The sequence below is a fragment of the Podarcis bocagei genome (assembly GCF_964188305.1).
Source record: "Podarcis bocagei genome assembly, chromosome: 3".
NCBI classification, from domain to species: Eukaryota; Metazoa; Chordata; class Lepidosauria; order Squamata; family Lacertidae; genus Podarcis; species Podarcis bocagei.
In genome coordinates, this window is record NC_138127.1 from 110,039,866 (window position 1) to 110,059,522 (window position 19,657).

The 19,657-nt window shown below is 48.7% G+C and overlaps 1 protein-coding gene across 2 annotated transcripts; it reads right to left on the reverse strand.

Moving 5' to 3' along the window:
• Nucleotides 1–29: 29 nt before the first annotated feature.
• On the reverse strand, nucleotides 30–19,414 carry LOC308584064 (uncharacterized protein). 2 transcript variants are annotated; one of them, XM_081188741.1, is made up of 8 exons: nucleotides 19,268–19,414; nucleotides 8,495–8,580; nucleotides 6,849–6,876; nucleotides 5,750–5,791; nucleotides 4,753–4,780; nucleotides 2,028–2,058; nucleotides 1,372–1,450; nucleotides 30–657 (listed from the first exon to the last, which is right to left on the reverse strand). In XM_081188741.1, exons 1-8 carry the CDS (start codon nucleotides 19,328–19,330, stop codon nucleotides 166–168), a joined length of 849 nt encoding a protein of 282 aa, XP_081044867.1. In that variant the 5' UTR covers nucleotides 19,331–19,414; the 3' UTR covers nucleotides 30–165. The 2 variants fall into 2 exon arrangements, with proteins under 2 accessions (XP_081044867.1, XP_081044866.1); XM_081188740.1 differs by lacking the exon at nucleotides 19,268–19,414 and adding an exon at nucleotides 13,778–13,999.
• Nucleotides 19,415–19,657: the final 243 nt, after the last annotated feature.

Here is a 19,657-nt window from a genome sequence, read left to right on the forward strand (position 1 = left end):
TTCTACGAAACGAGTAAGGAGTCAGCGGCTCAAACATAAATTTTAATTCTGCACAGTGCTCCTGCTATTGGCACTCTACGGCACCAATCCCCTCTCTCTCTCTCTCCTCCCACCCTGCCACGCTCCTGCCTTCGTTCACTTCCTTCCTTCCTCCCGTCCTCCTCCTTATCGGGTGCTGCTCAGGGTCTCGGGCTCCGAGTGGGGCAGGTCGCTCTGGGTCTCATGGTGGCTCCGGTGGTCGTGGTGGCTGTGGTGGCTGTGGTGGCCCCGGTGGTCGTGGTGGCCCCTGTGGTGCTTGCCCTGGTGGTGGTGGTGGTGCTTGTGGGTCCGGCGGCCTTTGCCTTCGGCCAGGGTGGCCACTTGGATGGCCTCCGCCACCGCCATGGCTTTGCGGGCCTGGGTGCAGTCATACTCCGCCTCGGCAGCCTGTTGGTACGCGAGGGTGGCAATCTTGGAGACATAGGAGAGGAGGTTGTCCTCCCTGGCCTGGGCCGCCTCCGCTGTCTCCTGGGCCTCTTCCGCCTTCCGCTTGGCCTCCAGCGTCTCCTTCTTGGCTTCAGCCGCCTCGATCTTCGCGTGAGCCACCTCCAGCTTCGCCTGGATGGTCTCGGTGAGGGCTTTCGTCGTCTCCTTCCTGGACTCGGGGTCCTTGTACCTCTGGAAGGCAAGCAGGAGAGCAAGCGGCTCAGAGGAGAGCAAGCACCACAACCGCAACCGGAACGCGGAACGCCACCCCTTTCGAAATGAGGATTTTGCGACGCGCTTCTCTAAAGAAACGCACGCCAAGATGTTCGGACCGGAGGGAGGCATGCGGACTGCAAGCGAGAATGACACGCGCGGACATCTTGCATCAGGGGAAATTGCTTTGCGAAATTTGCAACGTAGGGAGAAATACGCACTGGTAAGCTGCTGCGGAGGTTTGGAAAACGCTAAACGGAGATTAACCTGCTTTCTTCTATTTTTTATGTGTTTATTGCATCTATATCCCGGCTTTTCCTCAAAGGAGCTCAAGGTGGCATACACAGTTATTATAATTATAATTATAATTATCAGTGCTTTTTCCTTAAAAAAATGTTTAGGGGTACTATCATTTTGACTCAAGAATAATAATCCCTAATAATCTCCATCCTTATTTCGCCATATTTCACATTTTTGCAAGGCTATTTCCCCTCATATTCTGGTCACTTGGATCGTATTTTCATGAATATATGCAGTTTTAGGCACACTTTACCTCAGTTAAATTGGAAGTGATCCTGTTCCCACCAACACATTTGGTTCAAGGGGGTTTAATCTTCAGTTACTCATAGTGGGATCTGGAGACTTGAGCCACAATTGGAGGGGGTGGGGAATACCCTGATCCAAGACACTCACCAGCTGCTCCCGAACTTCATTCAGGAAGGCAATTTCGGTCAAGAGAGACCCAATTTCAGTCATCAGTTGTTCTTTAGCCCTGGAGAAAGGAGTGGAGAAAGAAGATTGACAAGTCCTGTGTCCGATTCTGGGCAGCCCACTTAAAAAAGGCTTTCGATAAGCTAGAAAATGAGCAGGGGATAATGAAGGTGCCTGGAAACCAAGATTTATGGGGAATGGTTGATTGAGCTGGGTATATTTAGCCTGAGGAGGCGGAGAGGGGATATGAGAGCCATCTTCAAATATCTGAAGGGCTGTCAAAGGGAAGATGGAGCAATAGTGGTTTTCTGCTACTCCAGAATGTTGGGGCCCAAACCAACAGATCCAAATTGCAGGAAAGGAGATTCAGACTAAAGCTCAGAGAGATCTTTCTGAGGCTATGCCATTCAAGAGTGGGAAAGACCCTTTCAGAAGGTTTTGGTCTCTCGTTCCTTGGCAGAATTTGGATGGCCACGTTTCAGGGATCCTTTTGCAGGCATTCCTGCGCTGCAGGGAGCTGGACTAGGTGACCCCAGGGTTGTTCCTTCAAACGCCGCAGCGCTACGATTCTCTATAAATATCGTCCATTATTCCACAAGGGCCTGGCAATCCCACGCCGGACATGCGATTGCACTGACCTCTTGCAGTCTTCTGCATTGCAGTCTTTTTCTGGAATAGAAAATGGGTCCATCGGTCAAAACTCGCAGCTTCCTTCCCCCTCGTCATTCAATATACACAGAAGAGTTGCTATTATTATTCTTATTATTAGTGCTGCTTTTTTTAGAAAAAGAGATTCCGGAACTCACCCCAAACACCTTCCTTGAAAAGGTGAAAGGTGAAAGGTGCGGTACTGAGTTCCAGCTGAAAAAAAGCCCTGAAATTTATATTTTTATTATTATTATTATTGTTGTTGTTGTTGTTGTTGTTGTTGTTGTTGTTGTTGTTGTTGTTGCCCCAGCCACTCCGAGTGGGTACATTTGCCTCTCCGTCCCTCCTACAGCCTTCCACAAGCTGAAAGACAACTGCTATCACCCCCAGGCAATATAATAATAATAATAATAATATATTATATTTATACCCCACCCTCCCCTGGCAGAGCCGGGCTCAGGGCAGCTAATACCAGTAAAATTACAGCAAAACCATAATGGGGGGGGGGGGAGGGAACCAATTTAAAAGACAGGTTAAAATGCAATTTAAAATGCAGCCTCTTTTTGAAAATAGCCCACAGATCAAAACCATAAGGGGAGGGAAACATAAGTGTTAGACTGAGTCCAAACCAAAGGCCTGGCGGAACAGCTCCGTCTTGCAGGCCCTGCGGAAAGATGTCAAGTCCCGCAGGGCCCTAGTCTCTTGGGACAGGGCGTTTCACCAAGTCGGGGCCAGTACTGAAAAGGCCCTGGCCCTAGTTGAGACCAATCTAACCACCTTACGACTTTGGACCTCCAAAATATTGTCATTTGTGGACCTTAAGGTCCTCCGTGGGACATACCAGGAGAGGCGGTCCCATAGGTACGAGGGTCCTAGGCCACATAGGGCTTAAAAGGTCAAAACCAGCACCTTAAACTTGACTCTGTACTCCACCGGGAGCCAGTGCAGTTGGTAAAGCACTGGATGAATGTGATCCAACTGGATGATATGTCAACCCCAGGATTGTATGCTGGCTGCAGCTGATGGGATGGGACTGGATGCCCAAACATCTGGAGGGTGGCGGCAAAGGAAGCCTCTCAGGCGCATGGGGTGCATGCCCAGGGTGGGGCAAGCCACCCATAGGGGCAGGGTGCACCACAGGGCCTCAAAGGAGTCTGCCTGCCTCCTCCCACTCAGCTACCCTACACTTGTGGGGAGGCAGCGGGTGGACCATGTGGGGCAACGCGGAGCCTGAGGGCGTTGAAGGCACGACATCTCTCCCAGGAGAGCGTCAGTATTTTCATCCCACCCATTGCAAAGATCACCCGATCATGTTTGCTTTACTTTCTGTCTCAGAGAAAGCAGAGGGCGGAAACCACATATCCAGACTTCCGTCCCTAGCACTGTGCAGGCTCTTCTTTGATCTGCCTAGAGATTAGGCGGCAATATGAAAGAGAGCTGACTCTCTCGTGCATGTCCGTTATGTTCTTTTGTTTAACCAGTAGTAATAAAATTAGGTACGCTACAAAACCTCCACTGTCTCACTTCTATTAAAGGTAAAGGGACCCCTGACCATTAGGTCCAGTCATGGCCGACTGGGGTTGTGGCACTCATCTCGCTTTATTGGCCGAGGGAGCTGGCGTACAGCTTCCAGGTCATGTGGCCAGCATGACAAAGCCGCTTCTGGCGAACCAGAGCAGCGCACGGAAACACCGTTTACCTTCCCACTGGAGGGGCACCTATTTATCTACTTGCACTTTGACGTGCTTTCGAACTGCTAGGTTGGCAGGAGCAGGAACTGAGCAATGGGAGCTCACCCTGTTGTGGGGATTCGAACCACCGACCTTCTGATCGGCAAGCCCAAGAGGCTCAGTGGTTTAGACCACAGCACACCCACGTCTATTTGTTAAAAGTAATGGGACCCCTGACCATTAGGTCCAGTCACGGACAACTCTGGGGTTGCGGCGCTCATCTCGCTTTACTGGCTGAGGGAGCCGGCGTACAGCTTCCGGGTCATGTGGCCAGCATGACTAAATAAAATGCAATAAAATTCTATCCAAAATATTTAGAAAATAATGTTGATGGATTGTCCTGGTAATGAAAAGTAGTAACAAAGGGAGCTGCCTTTGCTTTGCTTCCTTTTAAAAAAAAATATGAACGCGTTTTCGTTCAGGTGCGAAAGCACATTCATATTTTTAAAAGGAAGCAAATAATAACATAAAGAAGATTGGGAAAAGTTTATTGTGAATATATGGGGGAGAACTGTGCATACTTCAAATCGTTGGCAGCATTAAGACAAATTCAACAGTGTGAACAAGTTTTCATGGATGTAATAATGGATTACTGAACGGTTTCGTTTCTGTAAAGTATGCAGGGATTGATGATATGCAGAATGAATGATGGAAAGGAATTCATTGACATTTTAAAGTTGTTTAAATATTTTAAATTATAAAACAGAAAATTTAATAAAAATCACACACACACACACAAATGAACGCATTTTCAATTTTCCTGTGTTTTGCTTTACACTGGTTTCAATGCATGTGTTATTCACTTATTGTTGTAAGTCATTGTGTTTCACAAATGATCCTAATTCTACCGGGTGAGGCCAGTATTGTCCACCCTGACTGGCAACACCTCTCCAGGGTGCCACACAGGGATTCATATCCCTGCTGCACCTGGAAACGAGAGAGAGAGAGAGAGAGAGAGAGAGAGAGAGAGAGAGAGATCTCCTACCTTTGTTCTGCTGCTTCAAGAAGTGAACCTGCAAAAGAGAACCCATTCCGTTAAGTCCCACGCCTGGTTTCACTCCCTCAGAAGGTGGTGAGTTCTCCTTCCTTGGAGGTTTTTAAGCAGAGGTTGGATATTCATCTGCCAGGGATTCTCCAGTTGTGATCCCTGCACTGCAGAAGGTCGGGCTAGATGACATTGAGGGATCCCAGAGTGGTGCATGCTCTGGTTATCTCCTGCTTTGACTACTTCAATGCGCTCTACGTGGGGCTACATTTGAAGGTGACCTGGAAACTACAACTAATCCAGAATGCGGCAGCCAGACTGGGGACTGGGAGTGGCCTCCGAGACCATATAACACCTGTCTTGAAAGACCTTCATTGGCTCCCAGTAGGTTTCCAGGCACAATTCAAAGTGTTGCCCTAAATGGCCTCGGTCCAGTATACCTGAAGGAGCATCTCCTTCATCGTTCAGCCCGGACACTGAGGTCCAGCTCCGAGGGCCTTCTGGCGGTTCCCTCATTGTGAGAAGTGAGGTTACAGGGAACAAGGCAGAGGGCCTTCTCAATGGTGGCACCCGCCCTGTGGAACGCCCTCCCTTCGGATGTGGAGGAAATAAGCTGCTATCTTCTCTTTAAAAGACATCTGAATGCAGCCCTGTTTAGGGAAGTTTTTAATGTTTGATGTTTTATCGTGTTTTTAATATTTTGTTGGAAGTCGCCCAGAGTGGCTGGGGAAACCCAGCCAGATGGGCGGGACATAAATAATATATTATTATTATTATTATTATTATTATTATTATTATTATTATTATTATTATTATTATTATTATTATTGTTATTATTATTATCCGTTCCAGCTCAATGATTCTTTGATTCCATTACCCTGGGAGCTGGTGGTTGTTGTTGTTGATGATGATGATGGATGAGAAGGCTCAGAGGCTTTGTGAGCCTCGGGGGAAGACCCAAGGCAAAACACACACACACACACAATAGTGAACTTACAGCACTTTTCAACTGCTGGTTTTCAGCTAGCACCTTCTTCAGCTGAAAGACAACAGAGAGGAGACAAAGAGGGTCACCCAAGGCTTTCAGCTTCCCACATTCATCATTTGGGTCACTCAGGGTTGCTGCGCAACTTCCTTGCATGCGAGAAGCCTCCACGCTCTGCTTTCCGCAGGGAGGGGATGGAGCCCAGAAGCAGAGAATTGTGTCCCTTCCAACGCTACGATTCTCCAAGGTGTGACCGGAAAGTTCGGTGAATGGTCACAGAAATTGGACAGTGAGAAATATTCGAACATACATGCCTTACAGGCCTTCAAAGCAGCCCCCCACTGATACAATGCACTGCTGACAATGTTTGCAGAACTGTTGGAAACTTCTGGAGAAGTCTTCTTTTCGTACTGCTTTCAGTTCCCTCATCGCGGCGGCTTGGACGTGTGAAATGTTGGGAAACCTGTGCCCTTTCAGTGCAGATTTCAGTTTTGGAAAAAGAAAGAAATCTGGTGGGGCCAGGTCGGGAGAATATGGAGAGTGGGTGAAATATACTCACAGTCGAGAGTGCGACAGCACAGCTGGAAAAAGCCTGAGACAACGAGGAGCTGTTGCTGGACACAGTATACCATCCTTACGACTAGTAATAATAATTGTATCTGAACTTGGCGGTTGCTTGCTGTATGAAAGGTCTCCCTTATGGAAGGTTCTTTTAAAGAGAGCCAGGGGGGCACAGTGGTTAGAATGCTGGACTAGGAACTCGGAGACCGGGGTTTGAATCCCTACTTGGCTATGAAACTCAATGGGTGACTTTGGGGAACCCATTTGCCTTTCGGCCTAGCCTACCTCTCAGGGGTTTTGTGGGGTTAATTGAGGAGGGGAGATAAACATGTGCACCTGGGGACATAGATGCAATCACTCAATCAATTAAATAAGTGAAAACATATTATGGGGGGTGGAGAACCCCAACTACACACAGTGCAATTCGTAAAAAGGCAAATACGAAATAAAAATATTGGGCTAGCTGAGCCAGAGGGAGCTGGATGAGCCTGCAGGATTGCACCCTAAAGTTGTTAGCAAAGCTGTTACCGTAAGAGAAATCGCTGCTTACCATGCTTTCCATTTTCATCGCTCTCACCCTGAAAAAGAACATTTCAACTTTTTAAAAAAGGCCATGGGATAATCACAAACCCTGCTCACCCCCCTCCTCCTTCACCCCTTCTGAGGCTCCCATGGCTGTGATGTTTTCCCTTGGAAGCAATTCCTGGCCGATTGCTAATAATGTGCACCTAATGCTTGCGGGTGGCGCTGTGGGTAAAACCTCAGCGCCTAGGACTTGCCGATCGTCAGGTCAGCGGTTCGAATCCCCGCAGCAGGGTGAGCTCCCGTCTTTCAGTCCCAGCACCTGCCAACCTAGCAGTTCGAAAGCACCTCTAAGTGCAAGTAGATAAATAGGTACCGCTTTATAGCGGGAAGGTAAACGGCGTTTCTGTGTGCTGCGCTGGTGCAGGCTCGCCAGATGCAGCTTGTCACGCTGGCCACGTGACCCGGAAGTGTCTTCGGACAGCGCTGGCCCCCGGCCTCTTAAGTGAGATGGGCGCACAACCCTAGAGTCGGACACGACTGGCCCATACGGGCAGGGGTACCTTTACCTTTACCTTAATGCTCGGCTGTACAGGAACAATAAAGGTATTGTTACTATTATTGTTTTCCTGGACACATCCGGGATTTGGGGCTTGAAAATAGGTGATTGGCAAGAATGTCTGGGGAAACCCAGAGGTATGGCAAAGAGGTGAGTTTTTGCTGAAATTGGTCAGAAATGCTACAGAAGTGTCAGGGTCTGGTCTGAATTGGATGCCAGAGACTGGTCTGACTTCGAAGATGAAGGAATGCAGGTACAGACAGAGCAGCCTCTGGCGGGGGGGTCGCCCCCCCCCCCACGTTCCTACAAGCAGAGAGACCAGCAGATTCAGAGGCTGCTCAGTCAGGGGAAGAGCTGGACAGTTTGAGACAGTAGCTAGGCAACCAGGAGGGAGGGAGCCTTATGGAGATTTTTCAGTCCAGAGTGGCAGGGAAGTCACTCCCTCCCCCAGAACTCGGAGGACTGAAATGGTCCAGGAACAACAGAAGCATAGAGGAGGGACAGGTGACTTCTTGCTTAGGAAGGGGAGGGGACTCAGAGTGAGCGACTGCCATCTGTGGGAAGGGCGGCCTGATGCTCCTCTCAGTATGATGTTGTAAATAAAAAGGACTATAAACCTGCCAAAGGCTCATTACTTTTTATCGTAAGCTCCCAGAGGAGAGGAGGAAACTCCCTTGCCTGCCAGCGTACCTGACAAGAACTGAGCAGTTTCTAGCTCTAAACTTTTGAATATAGTCATACCTCGGTATAAATATGCTTCAGGATAAGTATTTTCAGGTTGCGCTCCGCGGCGACCCAGAAATAACAGAGTGCGTTACTTCTGGGTTTTGCCGCTCGCATATGCGCAGACGGTCAAAATGACGTAACACGCATGCGTGGAAGCAGCAAAACACGGCCCTCACACGCGCAGATGCGTCTTAAATTCTGTTCAGGATGCAAACGGGGCTCCGGAATGGATCCCGTTCCCATCCCGAGGTGCCACTGTATAGGAAAAAACGGCAGGATATGTCTGTCAAAGACGTGTAAACCACAGAACAAGTGTCTTGACCTAGAATGTCCACACTTGACAAATGAAATCTGCCCTGTGGGTCTTCTCCACTTACCAAGAAACTCACCTCTCTGAGCTCTTTTCACTCTCGCTAAAGCTCTCGTGCTCTTTGATGATATGGTCCACATCTGGTTTCGACCTCCTCTCCATATTCTAAGGACAACAGCAACAAAAGAGGTACCAAACGTTAAAGAGCATCATCTCTAGTTCAGCTGCCCCAGTAAAATGGTGCTTTCCACCCATGTTTTCCTCCATCACAGGCGACAGAGAGGAAGCACACGTCTGTTGGCAATGCAGAGTGAGGCCCCTGCATGGGGCGTGCTGCTCTCCCTCGTGGAAAAGATGCACATTGCAAAGTAAGTCACCATTGTCACAATTTCTTCCCGTTTGTCAGATGGCTTCTACAGGCCTACCTGAAAAAGCGCAACCCTCTTGGGGCAATGAGCAAGACAAAATGTACAGAAGACTAAAAACAATGCAAAATGTTTTAATAAAACCACAAACACTAAGAATACAGTGGTACTTCGGGTTAAGAACTTAATTCGTTCTGGAGGTCCATTCTTAACCTGAAACTGTTCTTAACCTGAAGCACCACTTTAGCTAATGGGGCCTCCCACTGCCGCTACGCAATTTCTGTTCTCATCCTGAAGTAAAGTTCTTAATGTGAGGTACTACTTCTGGGTTAGCAAAGTCTGTAACCTGAAGTCTCTGTAAACTGAGGTACCACTGTAATCATAAATGGACAGGATTGATTTCATCTGATAACATTTGAGCTGCTCAACTCAGACATTTCTTCCCATTGAACCATGTCGGTGGTTGGAGTAGTCTTGGTATGATTCTGCAAATGGTGGCAAGTTTCATCACCGAGGCGGCCCACCTCTCCTCCTTTTTCACAAGTCTGCCACTCAGGAGCAGCCATGCGCTTTAGGCATGTGCTGAACGTCCTTTCAGCGCATAGGTGTGGGTTGTGGGGAAGTGAAGGCAGCAAAAGTCTGATAGAAAAATTCCCGGTGAGGTATGTTCGAATATATATTCTGTCAGGGCCACAAAGGCTGAGGAAGAGGCCCCGCTTACACTCTACAGATCTCTTGTCAGCTCATTTGCTTGGAGGTAGCAGTCGAACCGAGCGAGGTAGGCACCCCATGATTCAGAGGCTGGGGCAAACGGCAGTAGAGGCACGAGTGAAGCCATGGTTCCGAAGCTGACGTGGAGGGCGATGGATGGAGCACAGTGCTCTAGCCAGAACAGTCAGCTCTGAATTGGTTCTACTCCGTGATTTCGCTCAGTGTTTTAGCTCCGTGATTCAGCTCAGCTCAGAGGGTGGCCGCATCTGGCTGTGCTCTGATGTCCATCAATCCTACCTTCTTCGCCAGTGTTAAGTTGTGGGCGAACATATCAGACGACACAGTGATTCTTCAGACAGCTCTTGTGTATTCACAGGACAGAACAGAACTGAATTGAAGGGTTCAGCCAACCTGCTTATAAAGAGCTCAATCACTGAACGTCACTTTCAATTCCTTATTTGCATATGCGGACCTGAGTGAAAACTATCTACAGTATCCCCCTGCTGGCCCAGGGTGAGAACATAACATATTCAGTATCTGGTGATAGTGTCTTGAGACAACCCCCGTCTTTTGACTTTAGCACCCAGGAGCATCGAGAAGCCAGATTATCACACAGATCTGGTCCGGCCCCTGTCTGTTGGGGATGCAGCCCTCTGGGGAGACAGCGGGGAGTTTGCAAATGCGGAGCCCCAACAGATGCAGTGAGGATTTTACAACTAACACCCTCAAGGGAAATGGGCTGAGTTTCATTGTTGAATAGCTGGGTAGCTCAGTTGGTTAGAGCGTAGTGCAGGTTTGGTTCCTGTCAGCTGCATGAATTCCTGCACTGCAGGGGGTTGGAATAGTAGTAGTAGTAGTAATAATAATAATAATAATAATAATAATAATAATAATAATAATAATGTATTTATACCCTGCTCATCTGGCTGGGCTTCCCCAGCCACTCTGGGCAGCTTCCAACCAAATATTAAAATCCAGTAATACGTCAAACTCTGGAGATTCCCATGGACTGCAAGAAGATCCAACCTCTCCATTCTGAAGGAAATCAGCCCTGAGTGCTCACTGGAAGGACAGATCCTGAAGCTGAGGCTCCAAGACTTTGGCCACCTCATGAGAAGAGAAGACTCCCTGGAAAAGACCTTGATGTTGGGGAAGATGGAGGGTGCAAGGAGAAGGGGACGACAGAGAACGAGATGGTGGGACAGTGTTCTCGAAGCTACCAGCATGAGTTAGACCAAACTGGGGGAGGCAGTGGAAGACAGGAGGGCCTGGCGTGCTCTGGTCCAGGGGGTCACGAAGAGGCAGACACAACTAAACGACTCAACAACAATACATCAAACATTAAAAGCTTCCCTAAACAGGGCTGCCTTCAGATGTCTTCTAAAAGTTTGGTAGTTGTTTGGTAGTTGAATAGATGACCCTCAGGGTCCCTTCCATGAGATGTCCTCTCTGGCCCTGAAGAACCCCGTAACCGAGGCTTCATACATGGAACAGGGCTTCCCCCCCCCCCATATTTCTTCTGCTTTGTTTTAGAACAGTGACATGATTCACTGAGAGATCTGACTCATTCCCCATCGCAGCAAGGCCCTTGCCAGATCCTTTTTCACTTCTGACCTCTTCCTATAATGGCCTCCAATCTCCTGCATATTTGGGGAAGATATATCGGTTGTAAGAAAGCAGAGATCACCTCTGTGGACTCGGCTTTGCCTTCTATAATGCCAAATAACAACTATTATTATTCTGAAAACCCCAGTTGCTCACTGATTGCTTTCTGAGTTATGCGCAGAATAGCCTTCTTGTCCTTAACAGCAGAAAGAGACTTACATTGCATGCTCTAAGAGGAAAAAGCTAAGACTTTCCCTCTTAACTCCCAAGATGTTTGCTCTAATTCAGGGCAGGGGAAAACTGATCAGAAAGCAATTTTTTAGCCTCGTATCTTTTCTTAACCGGAGCCTTGATTCCGGCAGATGTTATTATTATGGAGCCTGGGGTTTGTTTGGTTTCTAGGGCGACCGGTTTTCCCACCCTGAGTCCCTCCTCCTCCTCTTCCAACATGCTGTGTAGCAAATGATAAATCCTCTTAAATAGTCTTTTAGTGTGTCCCAGAGGAGAGACGGAGAGATGTTTCCGGCCGTGTTTGTTTCCACAAACGTTATGACATGGAACCTCACTGTTGGGATGATGCCTTCACATCTCAGGAGGAAGGTGTTGATTCTCCATGGAGATAACTTTTGTGGCTCTCCCAGTGCTGAGTTCCAGTAGGATTGGTGCAAGAGCAGCGGCTGCAAAGGGGTACAAGCTCTGGGCAATAAGTGTGGAGGAGCTGAGCAAAAAAACCACCACCAACAACAAGAGCACACAAGCCACTCAACCCATGAGGAACTTTCATGGGCCCATAACTCCTAGAACAACACGTATCTTTCACAATGTCCACAATAACTGTCCCTAAGAATCTGAGAAACTTCACTTGCTCCTAGAACATCTGTTCAGTATGGGGTCCATCAGAGTCTCACTGCCATAGGATAGCCCCCATGCTTTCAGAAAATGTGTCCAAAGGAGACCAGTATGGTGAGGAATCTGGTGGTGAACAAGTTCTACAAGGAATGGTTGGAAGATCTGTGTGTGTGTTTAGAGAAGATTAAGGAGATTAAATCTCCTTCCTTGGAGATTTTTAAGCTGAGGTTGGGCGCCCATCTGCCATGGATGCTTTAGCTGAGGTTCCTGCATTATACTTTATACAGTGGTTCCCCGCAAGACGAATGCCTCGCAAGACGGAAAACTCGCTAGACCAAAGAGTTTTCCGTTTTGGAGGTGCTTCGCAAAACGAATCTCCTATGGGCTTGCTTCGCAAGACGAAAATGTCTTGCGAGTTCCTGCGGGTTTTTTCCCTCCCCCCTTTTTCTAAGCCGCTAATCCACTTATCAGCTGATCCAATAAGCCGATAAGCCGCTAAAAGCCGCTAATAGCGCTAATAGCGCTAATCCGCTAATCTGTCAATGGGCTTGCTTCGCAAGACAAAAAAACCGCTAGACGAAGAGAATCACAGAACGGATTCTTTTCGTCTTGCGAGGCACCACTGTACTTATACTTTATACTTTATTGTCACTTGTACAACTTGTATACAGCAAGATTACACGAGCACCCCCCACTCAGCTCTCTTAGTTTTAATTCCCTTCGTTTACTGACGCACACCCACCAAACCCGAAAGTCAGTTGCCCTGTTGTTATCTTTTCATTCAGCAGCCTAACAGCCCAGGGATAGAAGCTCTTCTTTACCCTGTTGGGGTGACTAATCAGGCTTCTATATCTTCTGCCCAAGGGCAGGAGATCAAGAAAGTGCCCGCCTGGGTGTGAATCTTCCCTAAGAATTTTCCTCACTCTCCTGAGGCAATGTTCGTCCGCGATGTCATCCAGCGGATTCACGGGACAGCCCATAATATCTTGTGCTGTATTCACCACCCTCTGCAGGCACTTCCTATCAGATGATGTCAAACCAGCATACCACACTGTGATGCAGTAGGAAAGGACACTTTCTATTGTGGACCGGTAGAAGGAGATCATCAAATGTTGATTGACATAGTTCTTCCACAATACTCTGAGGAGACTGGGCTTTCTTAAAAACCTGGGTTGTATTGATTTTCCAAGTAAGGTCTTCACTGAGATAAACTGCTAGGAATTTAAAGGAAGAGACTCTCTCCACACAGCCCTCCCTGATGTACAGCGTGGCTAGTTCTCCTCTCTTCCTCCGAAAGTCCAACACCATCTCCTTTGTCTTGCAGATATTAGAGTACAAGTTGTTCCCTAGGCACCACGTAGATAGTTTTTGGACCTCTCCTCTATACGCTGATTCATCCCCTGCATTGCAGGGGGTTGGACTGGATGACCCTTGGAGTCCTTTCCAACTCTACAATTCTATGATTTTATTATTTGCCTTCCTTTTTCATTTGTTGAAGACTTCTAAAAATGTTACTTGCAGAATGCCGTCTGCAGAAGAGGGTCAACACTGAAGGACAGACCGGTGTGAAGGAAGGCACATTTTCTCTACCCCCACCCCCCCTGTCTTATGCATTTATTAAATAAAAGTAAAATAAATAAAACGTACAGCCTGCCTTTCAGCCCTCAAGATGGCCCCCAGGGCAGATTCCACCTGCTAATAAATGCATATCCAAAAATTCACGGAGAACCACGGGAGACATTAAAACTGAGTTATCCAGACATTCCAGCGGCGGTTATGAGAGCAGCGTTCCAGGTGCCCCCCTCCCGGCTTCCCCTGCCCCTTAAACTCGCCTTGGGGCTGAATTTCATTTCATCGTGCAAAAAGGGCAAGCAGATGGGTGTGTAGAAGGTGCAGGAGACGAAGCAGGGCTGGGAGCTACAGTGACGCAGGGAACGGCGCCGGCGGGAGGCCGAGGGAACACGGGTGAAGTCCTCATAGCTCCTGTAAGGGTTCATTGGCACGGGGCATCTTCGCTTCCAGAGCAGGGTCCAGGCGGCAGTTCGTCTCCCTGGCAACCTCACAGGGATAACTGAGACCCCAAGGTTCCATGGATGGGGAGGGCAGGACTGGAGACCCAAGGGAGCAGCGCCATTATCTCCGTTTGATTTGATTCTTGTGTTATAAAAACAAAGAGCTTCAAATGCTCTGCAAGGCATGGAGGAGACCAAGAGCCAAGAAGGTTGGGCAAATCCATGGAGGAGGAGAAGGCTATCGATGGCTGGCGACCAGCCAGGATGGTTGTGTTCTGTCTCCACACTCAGAAGCAGCCGTGCTTTTGCATACCACTCGCTGGAAACTGCAAGAGTAATCTTGCAGTGTCTGGAGGCGGTTGGAGGATGGATGGCGGATAACAGATTGAGGCTGAATCCTGACAAGACAGTAGTACTGTTTTGGGGGGACAGGAGGACTCCCTGGTCCTGAATGGGGCAACTGTACCCCTGAAGGACCAGGTGCGCAGCCTTGGAGTCATTCTGGACTCACAGCTGTCCATGGAGGGACAGGTACATTCTGTGTCCAGGGCAGCTGTTTATCAGCTCCATCTGGTACGCAGGATGAGACCCTATCTGCCTGCAGACTGCCTCGCCAGAGTGGTGCATGCTCTAGTTATCTCACGCTTAGACTACTGCAATGCGCTCTATGTGGGGCTCCCTTTGAAGGTGACCCGGAAACTACAGCTAATCCAGAAAGCGGCAGCTAGACTGGTAACTGGGAGCAGCCACCGAGACCACATAACACTGGTCTTGAAAGACCTACATTGGCTCCCAGTACATTTCCAAGCACAGTTCAAAGTGTTGGTGCTGACCTTGAAAGCCCTAAATGGCCTCAGTCCAGTATATCTGAAGGAGCGTCTCCACCCCCATCGCTCAACCTGGACACTGAGGTCCAGTGCCAAGGGCCTTCTGGTGGTTCCCTCATTGCGAGAAGCCAAATTACAGGGAACCAGGCAGAGGGCCTTCTCGGTAGTGGCACCCACCGTGTGGAATGCCCTCCCACCAGATGTCAAAGAGAAAAATAACTACCAGACTTTTAGAAGACATCTGAAGGCAGCCCTGTTTAGGGAAGCTTTTAATGTTTGATGCATTACTGTATTTTAATATTTTGTTGGAAGCTGCCCAGAGTGGCTGGGGAAGCCCAGCAAGATGGGTTGGGTATAAATAATAAATTGTTGTTGTTATTTTATTATTATCTCATGTTCAAATTCTGCTCATGGGTTTCCCAGAAGAGGTATTGGTCAGCCACTGGGAGCAGTGGCATAACATGGGAGTTGCAGCAGAGATGATTGCCCCTGGGCTCATTGTGGGTGGGGCAGGGGCGGCTCACACCACCCTCCGCAAACCAGCCCTGTGCAGCTTTGTGAGGCTGGGATCTAATCAGATCCCAGCTTTGCAAAGCTGCTCAGGGAGGGAGGCATGAGACGGACCCCAGCCTACAATGGTAAGGCTTGGATTGAAGGGCGCAAAGCTGTTTAGCCCCTTCTCACGTGCCCTCCCCAAACGGCTCGGCGCCTTCTGCACACCTCCCAGCTTGTCAACATCCTTCTTAAATTGTGGCGCCCAGAATCGGACACAGTATTCCAGGTGAGGGTCTGACCAAGGCAGGTTAGAGGTAAAGGTAAAGGGATCCCTGACCATTAGGTCCAGTCGTGGCCGACTCTGGGGTTGTGGCGCTCATCTCGCTTTATTGGCCGAGGGAGCCGGCGTACAGCTTCCAGATCATGTGGCCAGCATGACTAAGCCGCTTCTGGCGAACCAGAGCAGCGCACGGAAACGCTGTTTACCTTCCCGCCAGAGCAGTACCTATTTATCTACTTGCACTTGGACATGCTTTTGAACTGCTAGGTTGGCAGGAGCAGGGACTGAGCAACGGGAGCTCACCCCATCGCGGGGATTCGAACCACGACCTTCTGTTCAGCAAGTCCTAGGCTCTGTGGTTTAGACCACAGCACCACCTGTGTCCCACCGAGGCAGGATAGAAGGGGACTAAGACTGTTGATCCAGCCTAGAATAGCACGAACTTCTTCTTCCCTCTTCTTCTCCTGCTCATTTCCCTCTTTCTCCTTTTCATTTTCTTTTGGCCCATGTGTTCTGCACCTGAACACCTCCTTTTGCAAAGTCACCAGGTGCAAGCAAACTCCTGTATGGCTGGGGATTCACAAAGGCCCCTTTCTTCAGAAGCTGAATACACCTTCTCAGGCACACATGTGCTTGCTGCATGGTCTGTGTTCATCTCTCCATTCTCACGTGTTTTCCACCCACTGATCCCTCCTGCCCCCTTCTCCTCGCTGCTCCATCAGTGCTCAAGACAACACAGGTAGGTCTCTCCTCCCTGCTCTTTCCTGTCCACCTGGCCAGCTCTGTGGGCTGCAAAGGTAGATCCCAGGAACGTGGCTTTCTACAGCAGGACTGGCTTCACAGAGGGTGAGAAAGGAGGAAGACTTTGGCTGCTGCTGGAAGCCAGGTAAGCAGGTGAGTCGGGGGGGGGGCTTGGGGGGGAGGCAGGCAGAGTCCTGTTAGCTTCTGTTTGCTACTATGCAGTGATTTTGGAGTCACAGGACTCTGTTTACATTCCTGGGATTCCATACCATTGGAAGTCTCACGGGAGACGGATGTGACGTTACTGGTTTCCTGTTCCTTTGTTTGGTTCAGTTGCTCTCTGCTTTCACAGAGAGAGGATGATTTCTTTTCTGTCTGCGTAGCTTAGAAAATAAAGCTTTGCAATGTAGCCATAAATCTCATCACTTCCGCGTGCTACTTTGATTCTCTGCTGGATGGGAATGTGCCTGAGGCCTCATCAAAGGCTCAGGTCGTTAATTACATCGGAGGCGATTCCGAAGGACTCGGCCGTAGGAAGACGAGCTTTATCAGCTGGCCGAGCGGAGATCCCGACAGGTCCATGATGGGTGCAAAGGTGACCTTGGAAAGGGAGCAGACCCTCTTGTGCTTCCGTTGGCACCATCAGGGGTGCAACAGGGTCCGAGCTGTCTCCTGGTCAGACATGAAATGAGCAGGCTCGCGGGAGAAAGAATCGTTTTATCCTACTGGGCTGCATCAATAGGAGTATAGCATCTAGATCAAGGGAAGTAATAGTGCCACTGTATTCTGCTCTGGTCAGACCTCACCTGGAGTACTGTGTCCAGTTCTGGGCACCACAGTTCAAGAAGGACACTGACAAACTGGAACGTGTCCAGAGGAGGGCAACCAAAATGGTCAGAGGCCTGGAAACGATGCCTTATGAGGAACGGTTAAGGGAGCTGGGCATGTTTAGCCGGGAGAAGAGGAAGTTAAGGGGTGATATGATAGCCATGTTCAAATATATAAAAGGATGTCACATAGAGGAGGGAGAAAGGTTGTTTTCTGCTGCTCCAGAGAAGCGGACACGGAGCAATGGATCCAAACTACAAGAAAGAAGATTCCACCTAAACATTAGGAAGAACTTCCTGACAGTAAGAGCTGTTTGACAGTGGAATTTGCTGCCAAGGAGTGTGGTGGAGTCTCCTACTTTGGAGGTCTTTAAGCAGAGGCTTGACAACCATATGTCAGGAGTGCTCTGATGGTGTTTCCTGCTTGGCAGGGTGTTGTACTCGATGGCCCTTGTGGTCTCTTCCAACTCTATGATTCTATGATTCTATGATTCTATGATTCTATGATTCTACTCAGGCTTGGAACTGGGCTCCGAAAATGAAACAAAGCCCAAAATTATCTTGCAACTTTAGTAATAAAGCATTATTAAAGGAAGTCAAATATAAAACACATTATGAGAAAAAACAACAACATATTGCCTTAATTAAATAAATCAGTGAAATTGTTGAAGTGCGTTTCTGCCTCTATAAACTGTCCAGATTGCCAAGACCACTTTGTTGTGTTTAATTTTTGAACATTGCTTATTCGCTATGAAGTAAGAGGTCTGTTGATCAGAGGCAACTGATAGATGGATTGATTGATTGAATGTAAGTAAAAGTAAAGGACCCCTGGATGGCTAAGTCCAGTCAAAGGCGACTATGGGGTTGTGGCGGCCATCTCACATTCAGGCTGCGGGAGATGGCGTTTGTCCACAGACAGCTTTCCGGGTCATGTGGCCAGCAGGACTAAACCACTTCTGTTGCAATGGGACATCGTGATGGAAGCCAGAGTGCACAGAAACACAATTTACCTTCTTGCCGCAGTGGTACCTATTTTTCTACTCACACTGGTATGCTTTCGAACTGCTAGGTTGGCAGGAGCTGGGACTGAGCAACGGGAGCTCACCCCGTTGCAGGGATTCGAACTGCTGACCTTTGGATCGGCAAGCCCAAGAGGCTCAGTGGTTTAGAGCACAGGGCCACCCAGTCCCTCTCTTTCTTGATTGATTGATTGATTGATTGATTGAATACACACATACAGTAAGATCACAACTTACTTGGGGGGTTACGTTCAGGGGATCGAGCTTAAGGCCAAAATGGCATAAAGTGAAAACACATTGGGTGCAATGACTGGTGGGATTCCCAAAGGCATTTTTCCTGGACACCTGCCCACTTTAATTTTTTTATAACTATTTTTCCAACCTCGTAAAGCTAAACGTGCACAGTTAAATGAGCCTGGACAGCTCAGTTGGCTAGAGCACAGTGCTGATAATGCCAAGGTTGCGGGTTCAACTCCCTTATGGGACGGCTGCCTATTTATGCATTGGGGGGTTGAGTTAGATGACCCCAGAGTCCCTTCCAACTCTCCGATTCTCTGATTCCATGAAACATCCCTGAGTTGCAGGCTTACTGTATATACATACAGTAGTACATAGATGTGAAAACACACATGCACACATAGGTAAAAAGGTAAAGGACCCATGGATGGCTAAGTCCAGTCCAAGGCGACTATGGGGTTGTGGCGCTCATCTCATCTTTCAGGCTGAGGAAGCCAGCTAATGTCCGCAGACAGCTTTCCAGGTCATGTGGCCAGCAGGACTAAACCGCTTCTGGCACAACGGGACACTGTGACGGAAACCAGAGCGCATGGAAATGCAGTTTACCTTCCCGCCACAGCAGTACCTATTTATCTACTTGCGCTGGTGTGCTTTCAAACTGCTAGGTTGGCAGGAGCAGGGACAGAGCAACAGGAGCTCACCCCGTTGGGGGGATTTGAACCACCGACCTTCCGGTCAGCAAGCCCAAGAGGCTCAGTGGTTTACACCACAGTGCCACCCGCGTCACACACATATATATTGCCAGGGCTGAACTAAGTGTGGAGCCAAGTACTTGCTCCGTAGGGGATGGGAAAAGGAGGAAAGACAGAAAGGGGGGTGTCTACCAGAGGTGTCTTCTGGTCCAGATCTGGCCAAGAGGCCTCCAGATTGGCCGGGAAAAAAGCCATGAAGCCGTCCCTTGTCCAAAGACTTGAGTGATGTGGCGTCAAGGTGCGCCCGGCAACCTGTTCCAACTCTGCGTGACATCACACAGAGCGCATCATAAGGAGAGGCCGGAGGGGAAACGACTTAGCAACCTGTGAGCACCTAGAAAGGAATGCTGTGATCACCAATAGTCAGCATGGATTTCTGAAAAATAAGTCATGTCAGACTAACCTGATCTCATTTTTTGACAGAATTACAAGCCTGGTAGATGAAGGGAACTCAGTGGATATAGCCTACCTTGATTTCAGCAAGGCATTTGACAAGGTGCCCCATGATATTCTTGTAAAGAA